The sequence below is a fragment of the Entelurus aequoreus genome, linkage group LG23 (genome assembly GCF_033978785.1).
Source record: "Entelurus aequoreus isolate RoL-2023_Sb linkage group LG23, RoL_Eaeq_v1.1, whole genome shotgun sequence".
NCBI lineage: Eukaryota > Metazoa > Chordata > Actinopteri > Syngnathiformes > Syngnathidae > Entelurus > Entelurus aequoreus.
In genome coordinates, this window is record NC_084753.1 from 16,685,633 (window position 1) to 16,704,948 (window position 19,316).

Here is a 19,316-nt window from a genome sequence, read left to right on the forward strand (position 1 = left end):
ATATACTACATATACTCTACATTTAAGTGCAGTCAAGAAAGAACATATGCATTATACAGTCTGATGGCTGTCGGTATGAAGGGATTCCTGTGTCGTTCCGTGTTGCATTTTGGGAGTCTGAGCCTCATTCTCCCTGCAAGGTCCGAGTGTAAATGTTTGGGACCTGAGGAGACCAATTTTTGAAGCTTTTCAGGTGGAATCCTTTCCCATTCTTGCTTGATGTACAGCTTAAGTTGTTCAACAGTCCAGGGTCTCCGTTGTGGTATTTTATGCTTCATAATGCGCCACACATTTTCAATAGGAGACAGGTCTGGACTACAGGCAGGCCAGTCTAGTACCCGCACTCTTTTACTATGAAGCCACGCTGTTGTAACACGTGGCTTGGCATTGTCTTGCTAAAATAAGCAGGGGCGTCCATGATTACGTTGCTTGGATGGCAACATACATTGCTCCAAAACCTGTATGTACCTTTCATCATTAATGGTGCCTTCACAGATGTGTAAGTTACCCATGTCTTGGGCACTAATACACCCTCCATACCATCACAGATGCTGGCTTTTGAACTTTGCGCCTATAACAGTCCGGATGTTTTTTTTCCTCTTTGGTCTGGAGGACACGACATCCACAGTTTCCAAAAACAATTTGAAATGTGGACTCGTCAGACCACAGAACACTTTTCCACTTTGTATCAGCCCATCTTAGATGAGCTCGGGCCCAGCGAAGCCGGCAGCATTTCTGGGTGTTGTTGATAAATGGCTTTGGCTTTGCATAGTAGAGTTTTAACTTGCACTTACAGATGTAGCGATCAACTGTAGTTACTGACAGTGGTTTTCGGAAGTGTTCCTGAGCCCATATGGTGATGTTGGTGATGTGATGTTGCTTTTTGATGCAGTACCGTCTGAGGGATCGAAGGTCCACAATATAATCGCTTACGTGCAGTGATTTCTCCAGATTCTCTGAAACTTTTGATGATATTACGGACCGTGGATGGTGAAATTCCTTGCAATAGCTCGTTGAGAAATGTTGTTCTTAAACTGCTGGACAATTTGCTCACGCATTTGTTCACAAAGTGGTGACCCTCGCCCCATCCTTGTTTGTACGTATATTGCATGTACACTGCCACCGAGAAGTATCCCTCTGTACTGTATCATAATCTACAACCTATTGATTTATTGACGCAGTCTGGTAGTTGAAGCTGAAGAGCAAACACGTGTGTCACATTCCTCATGTGGTCTTCATCACCTTTTGTAGAGGACCAGATAGTGCAACTTTCTCTCAACCGTGGAGCGTGACTCACTATTCTGCTCAAATGTATGAATAACTCATAGAAAATATTGTTAATTACACTATGGTGCAAAATAACTTAGTAAAATCAAACCTAACTTTTGTTAATGTCTTCCGCTCATATTGTGGCTCGGTAGTTTGTATAGCCTCCACTTGCCAGTGTGCACTCCCTACATCATCTGGGCATGCTCCTCATACAATGATACAATGATGCATGGGCAATTGGGGCATCTCGTCCTACACGACTCCAACTGGGACAAATCATAGTATGGCTTAGCCGTGCGTATGACCTCCACATGTCAGTGTGCACTCCATTCAATGTCTGGGCATGCTTCCGATGAATAATGGTCTTTCAAGGAATGTTGTATTTTGGTTGTATTTCGAACTTTGACTATACTTATAATGTGGCTCAGTCATGTGTATGGCCTCCATGTGTCTGTATGCACTCCTTACAACTTTGGTCTTTCAGGGAATGTTGCATTTTGATTGTATTTATTATTATTATTATTTGACCCTACTCATATTGTGGCTTAGTTGTGCGTGTGGCCTTCGTGTGTGTATGCACTCCCTACAATTTTGATATTTCAGGAAAGGTTGTCTTTTGATTTTAATTTATCCTATATGTTATTGCTTAGTTATGCGCATGGCCTTTGTGTGTGTATGCACTCCCTGCACTGTTGGTCTTTTAGAAAATGTTGTATTTTGTTTGAATTTCTTTTAATTTGACTGGAGTCATAATGAAGCTCAGTTTTATGTATGGCCTCCATATGTGTGTATGCACTCCCTACAGTGTTTTTTTTTCTTTTTTTTTAGACAATGTTGCATTTTGGTTGTATTTTTGACTTTGACTATACTTATAATGGGGCTCAGTCGTGTGTATGGCCTTCATGTGTCTGTATGCACTCCTTACATTTCTGGTCTTTCAGGGAATGTTGCATTTTGATTGTATTTATTATTATTATTATTATTTGACCCTAATCATATTGTGGCTTAGTTATGCGTGTGGCCTTTGTGTGTGTATGCACTCCTGACAATTTTGATTATTCAGGGAAGGTTGTCTTTCGATTGTATTTTTTATTTATTTTTTACCCTACTCATGTTGTTGCTTAGTGTATGAACTCCCTACACTGTTGATCTTTTAGAAAATGATGTATTTTGTTTGATATTCTTTTAATTTCACTGGACTCATAATGATGCTCAGTTGTATGTATGGCCTCCATATGTCTGTATGCACTCCCTACAATGTATTATTATTTTTGTATTTTTTTTTAGAAAATGTTGCATTTTGATTGATTTTTTACTTTGACTATACTTATAATGGGGCTCAGTCGTGTGTATGGCCTCCATGTGTCTGTATGCACTCCCTACAATTTTTATATTTCAGGGAAGGTTGTCTTTTGATTGTATTTTTTATTTTTATTTGACCCCACTCATGTTGTTGCTTAGTTATGTGCATGGCATTTGTGTGTGTATGCACTGTTGGTCTTTTAGAAAATGTTGCATTTTGTTTGAAATTCTTTTAATTTGACTGGACTCATAATGATGCTCAGTTGTATGTTTGGTCTGTATGCACTCCCTACAATGTTGTTTTATTTTTAATAGAAAATGTTGCATTTTGATTATATTTTTGACTTTGACTATACTTATAATGGGGCGCAGTCGTGAATGGCCTCCATATGTCTATGCACTCCCTACAATGTTGGTTTTGTAGAAAATGTATTTTGATTGTATGTTTTAAAATTTGACTCTAATTAAAATGTGGCTCAGTATTATGTATGAGCTCCATGTGTCTGTATGCACTCCCTACAATGTTTGTCTTTTAGAGAATGTTGCATTTTGATTGTATTTTTGAATTTGACTATACTTATAATGGGGCTCAGTTGTGTGTATGGCCTTCATATGTCTGTATGCACTCCCTACAATGTTGGTCTTGTAGAAAATGTTGTATTTTGATTGTATTTTTTAAAAATTTGACTCTACTTAAAATGTGGTTTAGTACTATGTATGATCTCCATGTGTCTGTATGCACTCCCTACAATGTTGGTCTTTAAGAGTATGTTGCATTTTGATTGTATTTTTGACTTTGACTCAAGTTATAATGGGGCTCAGTTGTGTGTATGGCCTTCATATGTCTATATGCACTCCCTACAATGTTGGTCTTGTAGAACATTTTGTATTTTGATTGTATTTTTTAAAATTTGATTCTACTTAGAATGTGGATTAGTTCTATGTATGATCTCCATGTCTGTATGCACTCCCTACAATGTTGGTCTTTAAAAGAGAATGTTGCATTTTGATTGTATTTTTGACTTTGACTCTAGTTATAATGGGGTTTGGTCGCGTGTAGGGCATTAAGTCTCAATATTGCTCTTTTAGAAAATGTTGCATTTTGATTTCATTTTATTTTTCTCTATTCAAAAGGTGTGTATGGCCTCCAGGAGTATGTATGCACTCCCTAAGATGATGGATAATCTTGTGGAGATATATTTTGTATTTCTAAATTTGAAACACTCACGCACAGTAATGGACCTTTTAACTATTTATTATCTTGAAATGTGTAACAAAATGATCACTATGACTAAAACAGCATTTTAGCTTTGTACAACTAAGAACATGTTTACATACAAGCAAAACTAATTGTACAAAAATAACGATAATATTGATACAAAAAAGTAAAAATGATAAGAATACAACATCCTCACATCAATGTGCAAACCGTTCATACAGACGGATACGTGGCCTTCTGTACGGCAACAAATCCCGATAAATTATTTAAATAGCATTTGACTACACACACACACGCACATACACTCAAATCGAGTTCTCAAAAAAGGCTAAGACATAACAGAAAAATAATTTATCTGCTAAAAACAGCATTGGACATATATACTTTAAAGCAAAGTTATCCAGTAAAAAAAAGCAAATCTCCCATATTACTCTCACTGGGGTAGGTTGCATTTTAATGTCATTTTATTTACAACCCATGCTACACAAATACTACTGTAAGAGAATTAAATGCATGTGTTTGTGTTGATCAACAGCAATGAGGTAATATTTGTACATCATTTCATTTGTTGTGCATTTCTTTCCAAAAAGGACACACAAGTCAAATCCATGCTTAAGTACAGTTGGAAGGAGGGATCTTGCAAGAGCAACACATCCCAGCAGGCACAAGACATTGATACAACGTTGATTATACATACATGTCCTTTAAAACTGACTTTGAGACAACGTTGCAAAATCCACGTTGTGGGTTGGGAAATGACCACATTTCAATGGTCAAATCAACGTCACAACCTGACATTGAATAAACGTTGTCAAAAAGCATGTTGTTCCAATATTGTGTTTGTGTTGTAGGATATTGGTTGGGAAATGACCAAAAGTTAATGGTCAAATCAACGTCACAACTTGACATTGAATAAACGCTGTCAAAAAGCATGTTGTTTCAATGCTGTATTTGTGTTGTGGAATATTGGTTGGGAAATGACCAAAATTCAATGGTCAAATCAACATCAGAACTCAACATTGATTAAACGTCATCAAAAAACATGTGGTTTCAACGTTAAGTTTGAGATGATCAACGTCAGGACCTAATTCAACAAGTTCTCAACGTTGTTTCAATGTCTTGTGCCTGCTGGGATCCAGTTTCCGAAACCTGATTACTTCCGATTTTGTTCATTTATCACTGTTTCATCAAATTGATTTTTTACTTTTTCAAAGTATGCAAACGTGTATTTTGCTGCCTACATTGTAGGCATGAGTCAATAAATTATATGTATTTACATAATACCTAATCAGGACCTCAAAAGACGAGGGTGTAATAAGTCGTTGAGCAAGTTTGGGTGTGACATGGAGGGACTGCAGATCGGTGGCTCTTGATGTTTCCTGAGAGATGTTTAGCAATTCAGGACGCACACAAGACTACACTACATGTCTTCTTTTCTAGGACTTTCATAGAAGAATGAAGTACTTTCGTTTTCCTTCCATGGCCAGTCTTGCACACACAAGCATGAACATCCATGAGTTCCGCTGGCTTCTAACACCCCACCTTTCTCCAAGTATTCCTAAAAACGTTATTGCCGCCGTCATTCTTCGAGTCCATTGTTCCGAACGTAAAGGAAACGGAATATTTACTCAGTCTTTTCTTTGGGATGTCCGTCCAGAGAGGGCTAAGGTAGGAAAGGTGCGCGAAAAAAGCTGTGGATGTAATAGTTTGGAAGTGCATAGTTGTCTTCGGGGAGTCCGTCCCGCACAGAGATGAATGAGTTCTTTCAGAGAGTAAGAAAGCAAGGAGAGCTGGGACAGAGAGGTGCTGGTGTCCTACTGGCAAAGGCAGGGCGGGAGGGAATATTTTCCTTTTTCTCCCTGCTCTTGCAGAAGGCTGGAGGAGAAGGGACTCTCTGATCCTCAAACGGCATTCAGCTATTCGGTGCTCGGCCGTTACTCTGAGGCCGCCCAAATGCCCTTTCACCCTTTACGGGTGCACAAAAAAGCGTTGCGGGGATAAAAATCGGTCCCTGGACTTTTAAAAGAGAATTAAAAAAAAAAAAAAAAAAGTCATACTACTAAAAAGTGCATTCCTCGGAGCATCCAGCGCTGTGCATTTATGCATCTGTGAGAAGAAAGATACATTATGTTAGACGTTTTGGAAGATTTTGTATTTATTGTCACGCCTTTGAAGTCAAACACTCCTTGAGGGTGAACAATTTGGTTTTTCAACAGGAAATTGTGAAATGCTACATTTAGTGTCCTGGCTGCTCAGTACAATATGGCTAAGTCAACACTAAAAATGAAGGGAATGAAAGTGAAGCGACAAACAACTACAGTATCTGACATTCGACTTATCAAATGTTTCACAAAAAAATAGAACCAAAAAGTCACTTTTCCGACAAAGTCAGACATTTTTCAGTCATTCGATCACCAAAAACAATTCTTCTGTTAAGGCACTGAACTACTCAATACAAAATATGACAAAAAATATGGAGAGATATGTGTGTATTTTATGCCACCAAAGCAAAAATGGATCTGCAGCCCAAGAAATTCAATTTTTTAACAAAAACAGGTTTAGGTTGCAAATAATTTTTTGGGTTACAAGTTTTTTTTGGGGGGGTTGATCACACACCTTCTCCTCATTCAATGCGTTTTCTGTATTTTCTTTTTTCTTTATTTATTATGAAGACTATTTTACATTATAGATTATCACTGAAGGCATCACAACTATGAATGAACACATGTGGAGTTGTGTACTTAACAAAAAAAGGTGAAATAACTGAAAACATGTTTTATATTCTAGTTTCTTCAAAATAGCCACCCTTTGCTCTGATTACTGCTTTGCACACACTTGGCATTCCCTTGATGAGCTTCAAGCACACCTGTGAAGTGAAAACCATTTCAGGTGACTACCTCTTGAAGCTCATCGAGAGAATGCCAAGAGTGTGCATAAAAGTAATCAGAGCAAAGGGTGGCTATTTTGAAGAAACTAGAATATAAAACATGTTTTCAATTATTTATTTTTTTGTTAAGTACATAACTCCACATGTGTTCAATCGTAGTTTTGATGCCTTCAGTGACAATCTACAATGTAAATAGTCATGAAAATAAAGAAAACGTATTGAATGAGAAGGCGTGTCCAAACTTTTGGCCTGTACTGTATATATTATAACAGTACACTTTGAAATTAATGGATTAAAATAATATTTAAGAATTGGGGCCGTATATATTAAAGGTTTTCCACACATAACCAACAAGAAAAACACATGCTTTGCTATTTAAAAAAAAAATTAATAAAACAGTACGTTTTGAAATTCACGGATTAAAATAATATTTGATAATATTTTATACCATTTAGGTTTAAGTATTAGGGCCTGATCTACTAAAGGTTTGTGTGCACTAAAACGCTTGCAAACTTGATTATGATTATGATGATTATCAGAATGCCTACAAAACTGGGAGGAAGAGATGCATATTTAATCATTTAGCACTGAAATGCTAAAAAAAAAATCATCATTTAAAGAGGACGGTCTGCATTACTTTTGCACTTGTAATCAATGTTGCACGCACACGCAGTTTTAGTAGATCACGAGCAACACACCCATTTTTACAGTTTCGCTCATGCTATTTAGCGCATCTTAGATCAGGCTTTTGGTGTATTATTTATGTTTTATGACACACACAAATAATTTGGTAATTACTAATGCTGTAATTTATGTAAAGGGAGAAGTATATTCTAAATCAGACGTTTAGCCAGTTTTACAGAAAGGATCAGTTCTTACCTCTGCACTCATACTTGAGGTCTGAGAAGTAAACCATTTCCTGTGAAAAGACAAAAAGACCTAGCCTGCCTCCAGCATAGGTCTTGTCGTAGATGCTACCAGTATCTGCCATAATCTTCTTTCCTTCGTACATCACAACTCTGAGTGAATGAGGAAAGAACATTGTGAGTTTGAGCTAGAATTTAATCCATCAGAGATGAAGTCATTCCCCTCACCTGATAAGTCCTGTTCTTGGTCTGTGGATCAGATGCCATCTGTAGGCAGTGAAATCTTTCCATCCAACATTCTTAGGGTCGTGCCAGAGAGTACGGACCTAAAGTCAGCAAAAATTATGAATAAGTCATTACCTTTTGTTTGTGGACTAGATTACGCTGCCTAAAAGTATGTCATACCTGTCCCGGAGTATTCCCGGTATGCCAGAGAGCATTCCTGAGGTGTTCTCCTGGGCCAGTGGTGGAATTGACCACTTTGATGGACAGGCCAGAGTAGCCCTGGGCCTTGGTGGGTTTGTTGGACCAGTAGGTCTGAGTAATCTGTTTCCACATCACCACATAAAACCTGGAGCTGGACTGGTATCCAAACACAAAGCCAGCATAGTCGTCGTCCCTCTCGGTGTTGATAAAGAAAGTCCCACTGAAGTCCACCGAATTGAACTCGTGGTATCCTGCAGTATATTGATCACGTTAAAGATATTAAATTTATCTTAAATGATGGACTTTCTGAGGTATTTCTGAAATCCTCAAGAGTTGTACATTAGTATTCACTCACCGACAGCAATGCCAGGGTCACAGTTGACGGTCTGAACAAGTTCTTTCCCCTGGTGACGTACCACCCAGTTAGGATCGATCTGGGAAGTGCCTTTAGGATCCAGAGGAACCATCTGGAACTTGCGGAAGTCTGTCTCGCTGATGTCGAAGTTCTCCGGACACACGTCGTAGATGTCTGGCACGTTGTCCTGGTCAAAGTCGTCTTTGCAGACATCTCCACGGCCATCGCCTGCGATTAGAGATGATATACTTTGGTAATGATTGTTGAGTCATACAAACATACATAGTCTGAGAAAGATGGGGAGTTTTATATTCGGGATCTACAGTTCTATAAAGCAAACCAGCAGGTGGCCCCAAACATTTTCTCCCCAAGATAATTTTCTTTTTCTTGTCATTCACACAGCGACTTAGTGAGATGCAACCCTGACAAAGAGACCATTGAGAGAAGTGTCTCAAAGGTTGGGTAAGTTAGCAAACAAGGAGATAAGAACCTAATTATAAGATAGGTAATGAAGCAGTCCACAAAGAAATATCTTGTCCACTCTTGGCTTTTGATATGAATAATGAAATATAATGAATATAATATAATGAATATATATATAATTAATATATATTAAGAGTTCCTAAGGAACATCCAGACTCCTCTCGGGAAAGTAGACGAAGTAAAGAATATTCTATTGCACTCACCATCAGAGTCGACCTGGTCAGGATTAAAGGCTAGTCTGCAGTTGTCCTTGTCGTCTGGAATGCCGTCATTGTCGTCGTCATGGTCGCAGGCGTCTCCCTTTCCGTCCTTGTCGTGATCAGCCTGATTGGCATTAGGGATGTACGGGCAATTGTCCAGGTTGTTCTGGTGTCCGTCCTCATCGATATCCTGGTTGCTGTCACACTTGTCTCCCACTCGGTCATCGTCTGAATCCACCTGAAATGGCAAATGTACCTTTTACTCAGGGTGCTCGATCGATCCCAACTGGACCGTTCTGTTTGTCTTAGAAAACGTTTCGCTTCTCATTGGAGCAGGCTTTATCGGTTCATGCTCGTAGACTTGGATTGGTCAAATCTAGTCCAAAATATACTGTCATTTTTACAAATGAAAACCTAGCTAAATGATTGCTGTAACAACACATTCCTTTTTCTCAGTGTAGCATGGCACAGGTGCAGGACGCAGCCCATTCCTCACTAATATCCAGCTGAGGGTCTCTTCCCTCGCATAACCCACCAACTAATGTCAATGGGCCATTGAAGAGACCCGCCAACCCCCCAGGCCCACTATGCCTTTTGATCCGATGTGCCCTTGACCTTTACACGGGATTTACTCAAGCTTTTTTTCCCCTGTTGAAATGGGCTCAGGACTCTCTTTCTCTCTCTTTCTGTCTCCCATTTGAATGAGGTAAATATGCTGAGCTATGGAGTGAGACAGAGAGATGAATGTGTATTGTTGGTGGCGGTTGAGGTGGAAGGAAAAAGGCCACACACCTGATCGGGATTATGTTCCAGAGGGCAGTTGTCGCACATGTCTCCCACCCCATCCAAGTCTGTGTCTTTTTGGTCGACATTGTACACATAGGGGCAGTTGTCCTTTTCGTTAAGTATGCCTGGCAAATGAAAACAGAAACAAGTGTATTAAGTCATGACTTGAACTCAGGACATTTCTAAAAGAAAAATGTATATAGCTAGAATTATCTAGCTAGTGAGCTGGCCTCTAGCTTTAAAATCATGTTTCTTAGTAAAACTTGAAATTGTACAAACAAGGTTAGTCATTTTAGTTGTCAAGCTGTCAGACTAAAATTTGGGCGATTTGACCAAAACAGAAGAAGAAGCAAACCAAAACTGCCTGCCTTTTTTTTAACTGCATAAAAATCTGCTAACCTGGGTAAAATATGTATTAAACCTGAGTACGTTTAGCAGAAACCTACGTAAATAACACCCCCAGCTCATCTATTTAGAAGTATTGCTCGCTGACATATACAGTTAGGTCCACAAATATTTGGATATTGACACAATTTTCAGTATTCCAGCTCTGTACAACATCACAATGGATTTGAAATGAAACAATCAACATGTGCTTTAAGTGCAGACTTTGAGCGTTAATTTGAGGGTATTTACATCCAATTCAGGTGAATGGTGTAGGAATTACAACACATTTTATATGTGCCTTCCACTTTTTAAGGGACCAAAAGTAATTGGACAAACTAACATAATCACAAATCAAATTGTCACTTTTTAATACTTTGTTGCAAATCCTTTGCAGTCAATGACAGCCTGAAGTGTGGAACACATAGACATCACCAGATGCTGGGTTTCGTTCCTGGTGATGCTCTTGCCGGGCCTCTGCTGCAGCTGTCTTCACTTCCTGCTTGTTCTTTGGGCATTTTCCCTTCAGTTTTGTCTTCAGCAAGGGAAATGCATGCTCAATGGGATTCAGGTCAGGTGATTGACTTGGCCATTGCAGAACATTCCACTTCTTTGCCTTAAAAAAACGATTTGGTTGCTGTCGCAGTATGCTTCGGGTCATTGTCCATCTGCACTGTGAAGCACCTTCCAATGAGTTTTGAAGCGTTTGGCTGAATATGAGCAGATAATATTGCCCCAAACACTTCAGAATTCATTCTGCTGCTTTTGTCAGTTGTCACATCATCAATAAATATAATAGATCCAGTTCCACTGGCAGCCATGCATGCCACTACCACCACCATGCTTCACTAATGAGGTGCTATGCTTTGGATCTTGAGCAGTTCCTTCCCTTCTCCATACTCTTCTCTTTCCATCATTCTGTTACAAGTTGATCTTTGTCTCATCTGTCCATAAGATGTTGTTCCAGAACTGCACAGGCTCTTTTAGATGTTTCTTGGCAAACTCTAATCTGGCCTTCCTGTTTTTGAGGCTCACCAATTGTTTACACCTTGTGAAGAAACCTCTGTATTTCCTCTGGTGAAGTCTTCTCTTAATTGTTGACTTGGACACAGATACACCTACCCCCTGGAGAGTTTTCTTGATCTGGCCAACTGTTGTGAAGGGGTTTTTCTTGACAAGGGAAAGGATTTGTCTGTCATCCACCACACTTGTTTTCCATGGTCTTCCATGTCTTTTGGTGTTGCTGAGCTCAGCAGTGCGTTCTCTCTTTTTAAGAATGTACCAAACAGTTAGTTTGGCCACACCTTTTCTTTTCCATCTATCTCTCTGATGGCTTTGTTTTGATTTTACAGCCTAATGATGGCTTGCTTCACTGATAGTGACAGCTCTTTGGACTTCATATTGAGAGATGACCTCCCCAGATTACAAATGAATATACCACACTTGAAATGACATCCAGGCCTCGTATCTGCTCTTTGTAAATTAAATAAATGAAAATAAAATCAAGGGAATAACACACACCTGGCCATGGAACAGCTGAGTAGCCAATTGTCCAATGACTTTTGGTCCCTTAAAAAGTGGAAGGCACATATAAAATGTGTTGTAATTCCTACACCATTCACCTGATTTGGATGTAAATACCCTCAAATTAAAGCTCAAAGTCTGCACTTAAAGCACATCTTGATTGTTTCATTTCAAATCCATTGTGGTGTTGTACAGAGCTGGAATACTGAAAATTGTGTCAATGTCCAAATATTTATGGATCTAACGGTATGTGATGACCTGCTCAGGGGCCTTGTGGTTAGAGTGTCCGCCTTGAGACTGGAAGGTCGTGAGTTCAAACCCCGGCCGAGTCATACTAAAGACTATAAAATTGGGACCCATTGCCTCCCTGCTTGGCACTCAGCATCAAGGGTTGGAATTGGGGGTTAAATCACCAAATGATTCCCAAGCGCGGCCAGCGCTGCTGCTCATTGCTCCCCTCACCTCCCAGGGGGTGAACATGGGGATGGGTCAAATGCAGAGGATGATTTCACCACACCTAGTGTGTGTGTGACTATCACTGGTACTTTAACTTTTAACTTTAATATGACCCCATTGAGGGGTGTCTAAAAAAAAAATCGATTTTCAAATGAATCAAGATTCTTACTTGTAACGATTCTTAATCAATTCAAGAAAAATCAAAAATCGATTAAAAAAAACAACCCAAAAAACATATATATATATATATATATTTTTTTATCTGTCTTGTCCAGACGCTTAGACAAATCATATTGTTGATGTAGATGCCCATACCTGCTGTACAGATTTTTTTTTAGAAAAGAGTAGTGTTGGATACTTCACTTGTTGCCTTATTTGTATTTGACTTTAATACACATTTGGGTAGAATTTTATTAAACAAAACCAGTTTTCTTTTAAGAAATATATACATTTATCAGAGCTGTTATCGTTTTTTTCGGACTATAAGTCGCAGTTTTTTTTCATAGTTTGGCCGGGGGTGCGACTTATACTCGGGAGCGACTTATGTGTGAAATTATTAACACATTACCGTAAAATGTCAAATAATATTATTTAGCTCATTCACGTAAGAGACTAGACGTATAAGATTTCATCTGATTTAGCGATTAGGAGTGACAGATTGTTTGGTAAACGTATAGCATGTTCTATATGTTATAGTTATTTGAATGACTCTTACCATAATATGTTACGTTAACATACCTGGCACGTTCTCAGTTGGTTATTTATGCGTCATATAACGTACACTTATTCAGCCTGTTGTTCACTATTCTTTATTTATTTTAAATTGCCTTTCAAATTTCTATTCTTGGTGTTGGGTTTTATCAAATAAATTTCCCCCAGAAAATGCGATTTATACTCCAGTGCGACTTATATATGTTTTTTTCCTTCTTTATTATGCATTTTCGGCCGGAGCGACTTATAGTCCAAAAAATACGGTATCTACTTTATGGAGGAATGTAGTTAATCATTGAACTGGCACCCAATGTTAATAAAAAAGTATTGAATCGTAAATCGTTTTAAATCGAGAATCGATTTTGAATGGAATCGTTACTCCCAAGAATCGAATCGAATCAAATCTTGTGGTGCCTAAATATTCACAGCTCTAGCGCCATATACTTCACTACCTGCTAATATTAGTAAAATACTGTATTAAACATAAATATCAACAAATAGATACAACACGCTAACTTGTCTTTTTACTTGACGACTAAGTCAGAGAAGTAATGCTAACTGACATATAGCTTGTTAGCTTCTAGCTTGTGGGACCTGTTTCTGGGGCGAATAATTAGTAGGAATTATTAGGCGCTTTTAGGCTCTACTAAAATGTTTGTGACGCAGATCTCAAGTCTGACATATCGAAGTGACATGGAAAAAAATGAAGAAGAATTCAACAAAAGCAAAAAAACAAGGACACAAACACTGTATGCTGTCATATTCCTCTTATCCCAAACACAAACATGCTAACCTAGGTAAGATAGTTCTTTAAAGGGAATGCAAGCAGACCATTACACTAAATAGTTAGCACCCTAGCTCATCTATTTACTCAACAACTAATTCGCAGAAGTAAAGCAAATGACTTGTAGCTAGCTAACTAGAATGTGCTTTGTCACTTAAAACTGCGCAAAAAGGGTTGTGAGGTTGTACAAATTCAGAGTGACATGAAATACATGAATAATGTTAACAAAACAAAAAAAGAAGAATGCTGCTACCAATCACATTGCCATATACTGCTAGCATTAGTAAAATATCATATAAAACACAAGTATTACAAGTAGGTACAACTCGCTAACTTGACATTTAGGTTAAATTGTGTGCATTCTCACAGCAATTTGAAATAAGTAAGCTGTCTTACACTACCAGGTAGCTTGTAAGATCTGTTTCTGGGTTGAATAGGTAGTAAGAAATATGGGTAGACTTAGCTAAAACGTTTGTGAGGCAGATGTCAAGTCAAACAACTCGGAGTGACATGGAAAAAAAAATGAAGAATTTAACAAAAACAGAAGAACAAGGACGCATACACTGAATGCTTATCCCAAACATAGACCCGCTGACCTTGGTAAGATATATCTTTAAAAGGAATGTAAGTGGAAAATCACAGTAAATAATTATCACCCTAACGTGTCTATTTACTCGACAACTAATTGGGAGAAGTAATACAAACTGACTAGAATAGCATTTCATTAGCTTATTCAATCATAAATTGTGAGGCAGTTGTCAAGTCACAAGCAAATCAAGAGTTTGACCAAAACAAAAAAAAGATTGCTACTACCAAATTTAGTGAAATACCCAATTGTCATTCCTATCTATTGCGATGTAAAAACTATTCATAATTTCAATCAGTGGCTGTCAACCATTTTGATGCTTACCATCTCCATCGATGTCCACAGCACAGGCATCTCCCTCTCCATTGTTGTCCGTGTCTGTTTGGTCAGGGTTGCTATTGTAAGGGCAGTTGTCACAGCGATCGCCAACGTCATCACGGTCATAGTCGTACTGTCTGGGGTTGTAGATAAACGGGCAATTGTCCTGTTTGAGAGAGAGGGAGGAGGTGGGGGTGGGGGGTTAGAGCTATGTGTTCAGGTGCAGGTCACTACCATCTGCCATCACACTGACTGAGTGGATCTATTTAGAAAGGAAGGAGCTCTGGGGAATGAAAAGGTGCTTTATTTTTAGGTCATATCCCACTTCTCGCGTTGGAATTTGTGGTGCACAGAGGAGTGCCTTCAGACTTGTACCTCAGTGATAGAATTTGAGGTTTTGGCCAGGGAAAACATTTGCTTTCCCTCGGAGCGCTACCTCCTGTCCGCCTGGCTTCTTGCACATGAATGATGTACATACATGTTCCTTGTGCACTCCCATGACCATATTTGGGCATTCATACGTACCCTGTCATCAGGAATGCCATCGTTGTCGTCATCAAAATCGCAAGCATCTCCAATGCCGTCCTTATCGTAATCTTCCTGCCCAGAGTTGGGGAGGTTGGGGCAGTTGTCCTTGAAAAACCCACAACACAAACATCAAACACTCTCATTCATAACCTTCCACTTAAAGGCCTACTGAAATGACATATTTTTATTCAAACGGGGATAGCAGATCCATTCTATGTGTCATACTTGATCATTTCGCGATATTGCCATATTTTTGCTGAAAGGATTTAGTAGAGAACATCGACGATAAAGTTCGCAACTTTTGATCGCTGATAAAAAAAGCCTTGCCTGTACCGGAAGTAGCGTGATGTCACAGGCTGAAGGGCTCCTCACATTTCCCCATTGTTTACAATGCAGCGAGAGCGATTCGGACCAAGAAAGCGACGATTACCCCATTAATTTGAGCGAGGATGAAAGATTCGTGGATGAGGAACGTGAGAGTGAAGGACTAGAGTACAGTGCAGGACGTATCTTTTTTCGCTCTGACCGTAACTTAGGTACAAGGGTTCATTGGATTCCACACTTTCTCCTTTTTCTATTGTGGATCACGGATTTGTATATTAAACCACCTCGGATACTATATCCTCTTGAAAATGAGAGTCGAGAACGCGAAATGGACATTCACAGTGACTTTTATCTCCACGACAATACATTGGCGAAGCTCTTTAGCTACGGAGCTAACGTGATAGCATCGTGCTTAAATGCAGATAGAAACAAAAGAAATAAACCCCTGACTGGAAGGATAGACAGAAAATCAACAATACTATTAAACCATGGACCTGTAAATACACGGTTAATGCTTTCCAGCTTGGCGAAGCTTAACAATGCTGTTGCTAACGACGCCATTGAAGCTAACTTAGCAACGGGACCTCACAGAGCTATGATAAAAACATTAGCGCTCCACCTACGCCAGCCAGCCCTCATCTGCTCATCAACACCCGTGCTCACCTGCGTTCCAGCGATCGACGGAAGGACGAAGGACTTCACCCGATCATCCGTGCGGTCGGCGGCTAGCGTCGGATAGCGCGTCTGCTATCCAAGTCAAAGTCCTCCTGGTTGTGTTGCTACAGCCAGCTGCTAATACACCGATCCCACCTACAACTTTCGTCTTTGCAGTCTTCATTGTTCATTAAACAAATTGCAAAGTATTCACTAACACAGATGTCCAGAATACTGTGGAATTTTGAGATGAAAACAGAGCTTTTTTGTATTGGATTCAATGGTGTCCGAATACTTCCGTTTAACTATTGACATCACGCGCATACGTCATCATACATAGACTTTTTCAACCGGAAGTTTAGCGGGAAATTTAAAATTGCACTTTATAAGTTAACCCGGCCGTATTGGCATGTGTTGCAATGTTAAGATTTCATCATGGATATATAAACTATCAGACTGAGTGGTCGGTAGTTGTGGGTTTCAGTAGGCCTTTAATCTCAAGTGTATTTTGGCTTCATAAACTCCCTACTTACCTTTTTGCAGTGGTAGGTGGCATTCTCTACGCAAACCAAGTCAGCGTTGGGCCATCCATCCAGATCGGTGTCCTCTCCACAGATATGTCCATTGCCAGCGTAGCCAGGTTTGCACTCGCATCGGAACATCGGTTCAGAGAAATGTCCGAGGTAGTTACAGCGGGCGTGTTTATTGCAGTTATGGCTTCCATCCAGGCAAGGATTTCGGGGTGAGCACACCTTTATCAGAAAGAAAGGATAATCAGTCATCAGATTGGGGTTTTGAAAGTTTTTCTAATCTTTGTAAGGCAGAAATGCAGTTTGAACCTTAGAGAACTAGAGACCTAATTTGAGGGTTTTTGATATGCAAAGCCCTACCCTTTGATTATTGTACGTACCTGTTTTTTTGCCGCAGCCTGTTCCACACCTTTGCCAAACGGTTGGGGTCCTGAGTAACGGGGAGGGCAGGGAAGACAGTTGTAGCCGGGTTCTGTGTTCTCACAGCGGTGCACGCCATTAAACTCAAAGCAAGCATCTGGGACTTCCTTGCACTACATTCAGATTAGGCAGAAAAACTAAATTAAGTATTGCATGTGGTTTCAGCTGGGACAGCAGAGTAAAGAAAGATTGATAGTGTTACCTCATCAATATCTTTACATTTGATACCATTGCCCGTATAGCCCAGAGGGCATTTTCCGCACTTCCAGGAACCATCAGGGAAACTAGTGCACTTGGCCCCAGCGAAGCAAGGGTTTGAGAGGCATCCATCTTGAAACAAGAATCAATGCTTATTGTGAAGTGTTTTAATCGATATATTTAGTCTTATTAATCAGTGGCGCTTACCAACAGGACAGGTTTTCTTATTGCACGTCTGTGTTTCTTTGATGTCACCGACACACTCTTTACCGCCATATTTGGGTTCAGGGTCGTTGCAAATTCGTTTACGAGTCTGCATGCCACCTCCACATGTGACTGTGCATGTATCCCATGGCGACCACGGTCCCCAGTTGCCATTGACTGAGAAACACAAGGAAGACCGGTTGCATGATGATGATATGATGCTATTGTTGTTGTCCAAATGGACACACAAGTGCAATCAGGCAGACCCAAAACTTACTGGGGCATTGCGACTTTTGACACTTTTCCGTTTGCCGACCCTGTCCCGCACAGTCCTTGCCCCCGAGTTGGGGGGTTGGGGAGTTGCACAGACGGATGCGGGTGATGACACCAGCGCCGCAGGTAACGGAGCATGATGACCACGGCGACCAGTGGCTCCAGCTGCCATCCTGCTTGACTGATGCAACCAAAAACACACACTTGAATTGCATTCTGGTGCATTTTCCGGAACTTGTGTTGTTTACCGGGGGCCAACTTACAGCGCTTGTCGCACTCCTGGAGGTAGCAGTCCCGGGTCTGCACAGAGGTGCCCTCGCAGTTGTTATTGATACGGTCGCAAGAGCGTCCACGCTGCTGGATGCCCCGCCCACATGACACGGAACAATGGGTCCATTCAGACCACGGCGACCAGCCGTCCTCTGCATAGTCGCTCGCTGAGAAGGAGGGAAATGGCGAGAATATGGAAAAGAGACACAATGAAAGAGCTATTGCAGAAAAGCAGCACCCTCCCACCCCAACACACACTCACAAACACCCCCAAGCCTAAATGAGGGGAGGAAGGCTTTTAGAGCAAAGGGCTAATAGTGTCGATTTAGCCGGGATTTAGACAGAAAGAGGGGCTTTTGTTTAGGACGGGCACTGAGAGAATGCGTAGAACAGAAAGGCCCACTGTCCTACAGATACAGAGGGATGCCCCACTGACTTATGTTTTCCTAAAGAGGAAATGTTTCTGAAAACATGGCTGTCAGTGTGTCATGACTTCAAAAAGTGGCCGAGCTCCACATGAATGTGGCTCCTGCTGTTTATTTTTGGTTTTAGCGAGGCGTTGCAGCCAAACCTGCAGAGGTATGACCAACATGTTGGTTGGCATTCATGTGGATGATGCCTTCACAAAACAGTCAAACAATTTTCTTAACCCGCTTTGAACAATTTGGCCACATTACAGCCATTTCAGCTTTAAGGACTCAAAGATGTTTTCAGGCACAAAACGCCAATGTTTCAAACACAGGAACACTTATTTTATTTACTGGGAGGTGAGTCCAGTTAAGTCATCTTTAAAATTAACATATCTGAACAGAAACCTTTTATGTTGGGACATATTTGTGGCTTTTATTTGGGAAATTACACAGCATCTCTTTTTAGAGGCTGACTAGGTTAGTGTTTGAATGAATGCACCATCCATAGCTTTGGCAGCATTTACTGTAATGCATTGGATGATGTTTATATGGCTTTAATTCCAGTGCACAGTGGAACCTCTCAGGTTGATCACATGCTGGTCTAGCTCCAATTTGTTCAGATTCTAAAACATTTAAAACAACATTTCCTTGGGAAATAATAGAAATATGTTGCAGGATTCATCATATGCAACCGACGACTATTTTGATAGTGAACGATTCATCGACTATCCTAACAATTAATCGACTAATCGTGTAATAAGTCGATTTAATTTAGCCATTGGCTTTTATATTTGGCTTGTTTTTCGGAATGTTTTTACTAACAATTAAGACAATAACAATTACTATCTTATTCTGATAATAATATTTATTTATGAACTGTGCAACTTGTGGACATTTTAAAGAAAGGACGAGTGAAGTATCATTTTTCATGTAAACAAAGAACCGTAGA

The 19,316-nt window shown here is 39.9% G+C and overlaps 1 protein-coding gene across 1 annotated transcript in view; it reads right to left on the reverse strand.

The window, feature by feature from the left end:
- Positions 1-1,713: 1,713 nt before the first annotated feature.
- thbs1b (thrombospondin 1b) overlaps positions 1,714-19,316 on the reverse strand; it is a 38,991-nt gene continuing 21,388 nt past the window's right edge. Inside the window, exons 9-23 of the mRNA XM_062034770.1 lie at positions 17,951-18,124; positions 17,692-17,868; positions 17,418-17,591; positions 17,215-17,342; positions 16,973-17,125; positions 16,596-16,814; positions 15,082-15,189; positions 14,563-14,722; positions 9,800-9,918; positions 9,011-9,245; positions 8,325-8,552; positions 7,949-8,220; positions 7,772-7,869; positions 7,557-7,696; positions 1,714-5,896 (exon numbers count right to left, since the gene is read on the reverse strand). Coding sequence (XP_061890754.1) covers positions 5,889-5,896; positions 7,557-7,696; positions 7,772-7,869; positions 7,949-8,220; positions 8,325-8,552; positions 9,011-9,245; positions 9,800-9,918; positions 14,563-14,722; positions 15,082-15,189; positions 16,596-16,814; positions 16,973-17,125; positions 17,215-17,342; positions 17,418-17,591; positions 17,692-17,868; positions 17,951-18,124 — 2,393 coding nt within the window. The 3' untranslated portion in view covers positions 1,714-5,888. The remainder of the gene's footprint in view (positions 5,897-7,556; positions 7,697-7,771; positions 7,870-7,948; positions 8,221-8,324; positions 8,553-9,010; positions 9,246-9,799; positions 9,919-14,562; positions 14,723-15,081; positions 15,190-16,595; positions 16,815-16,972; positions 17,126-17,214; positions 17,343-17,417; positions 17,592-17,691; positions 17,869-17,950; positions 18,125-19,316) is intronic.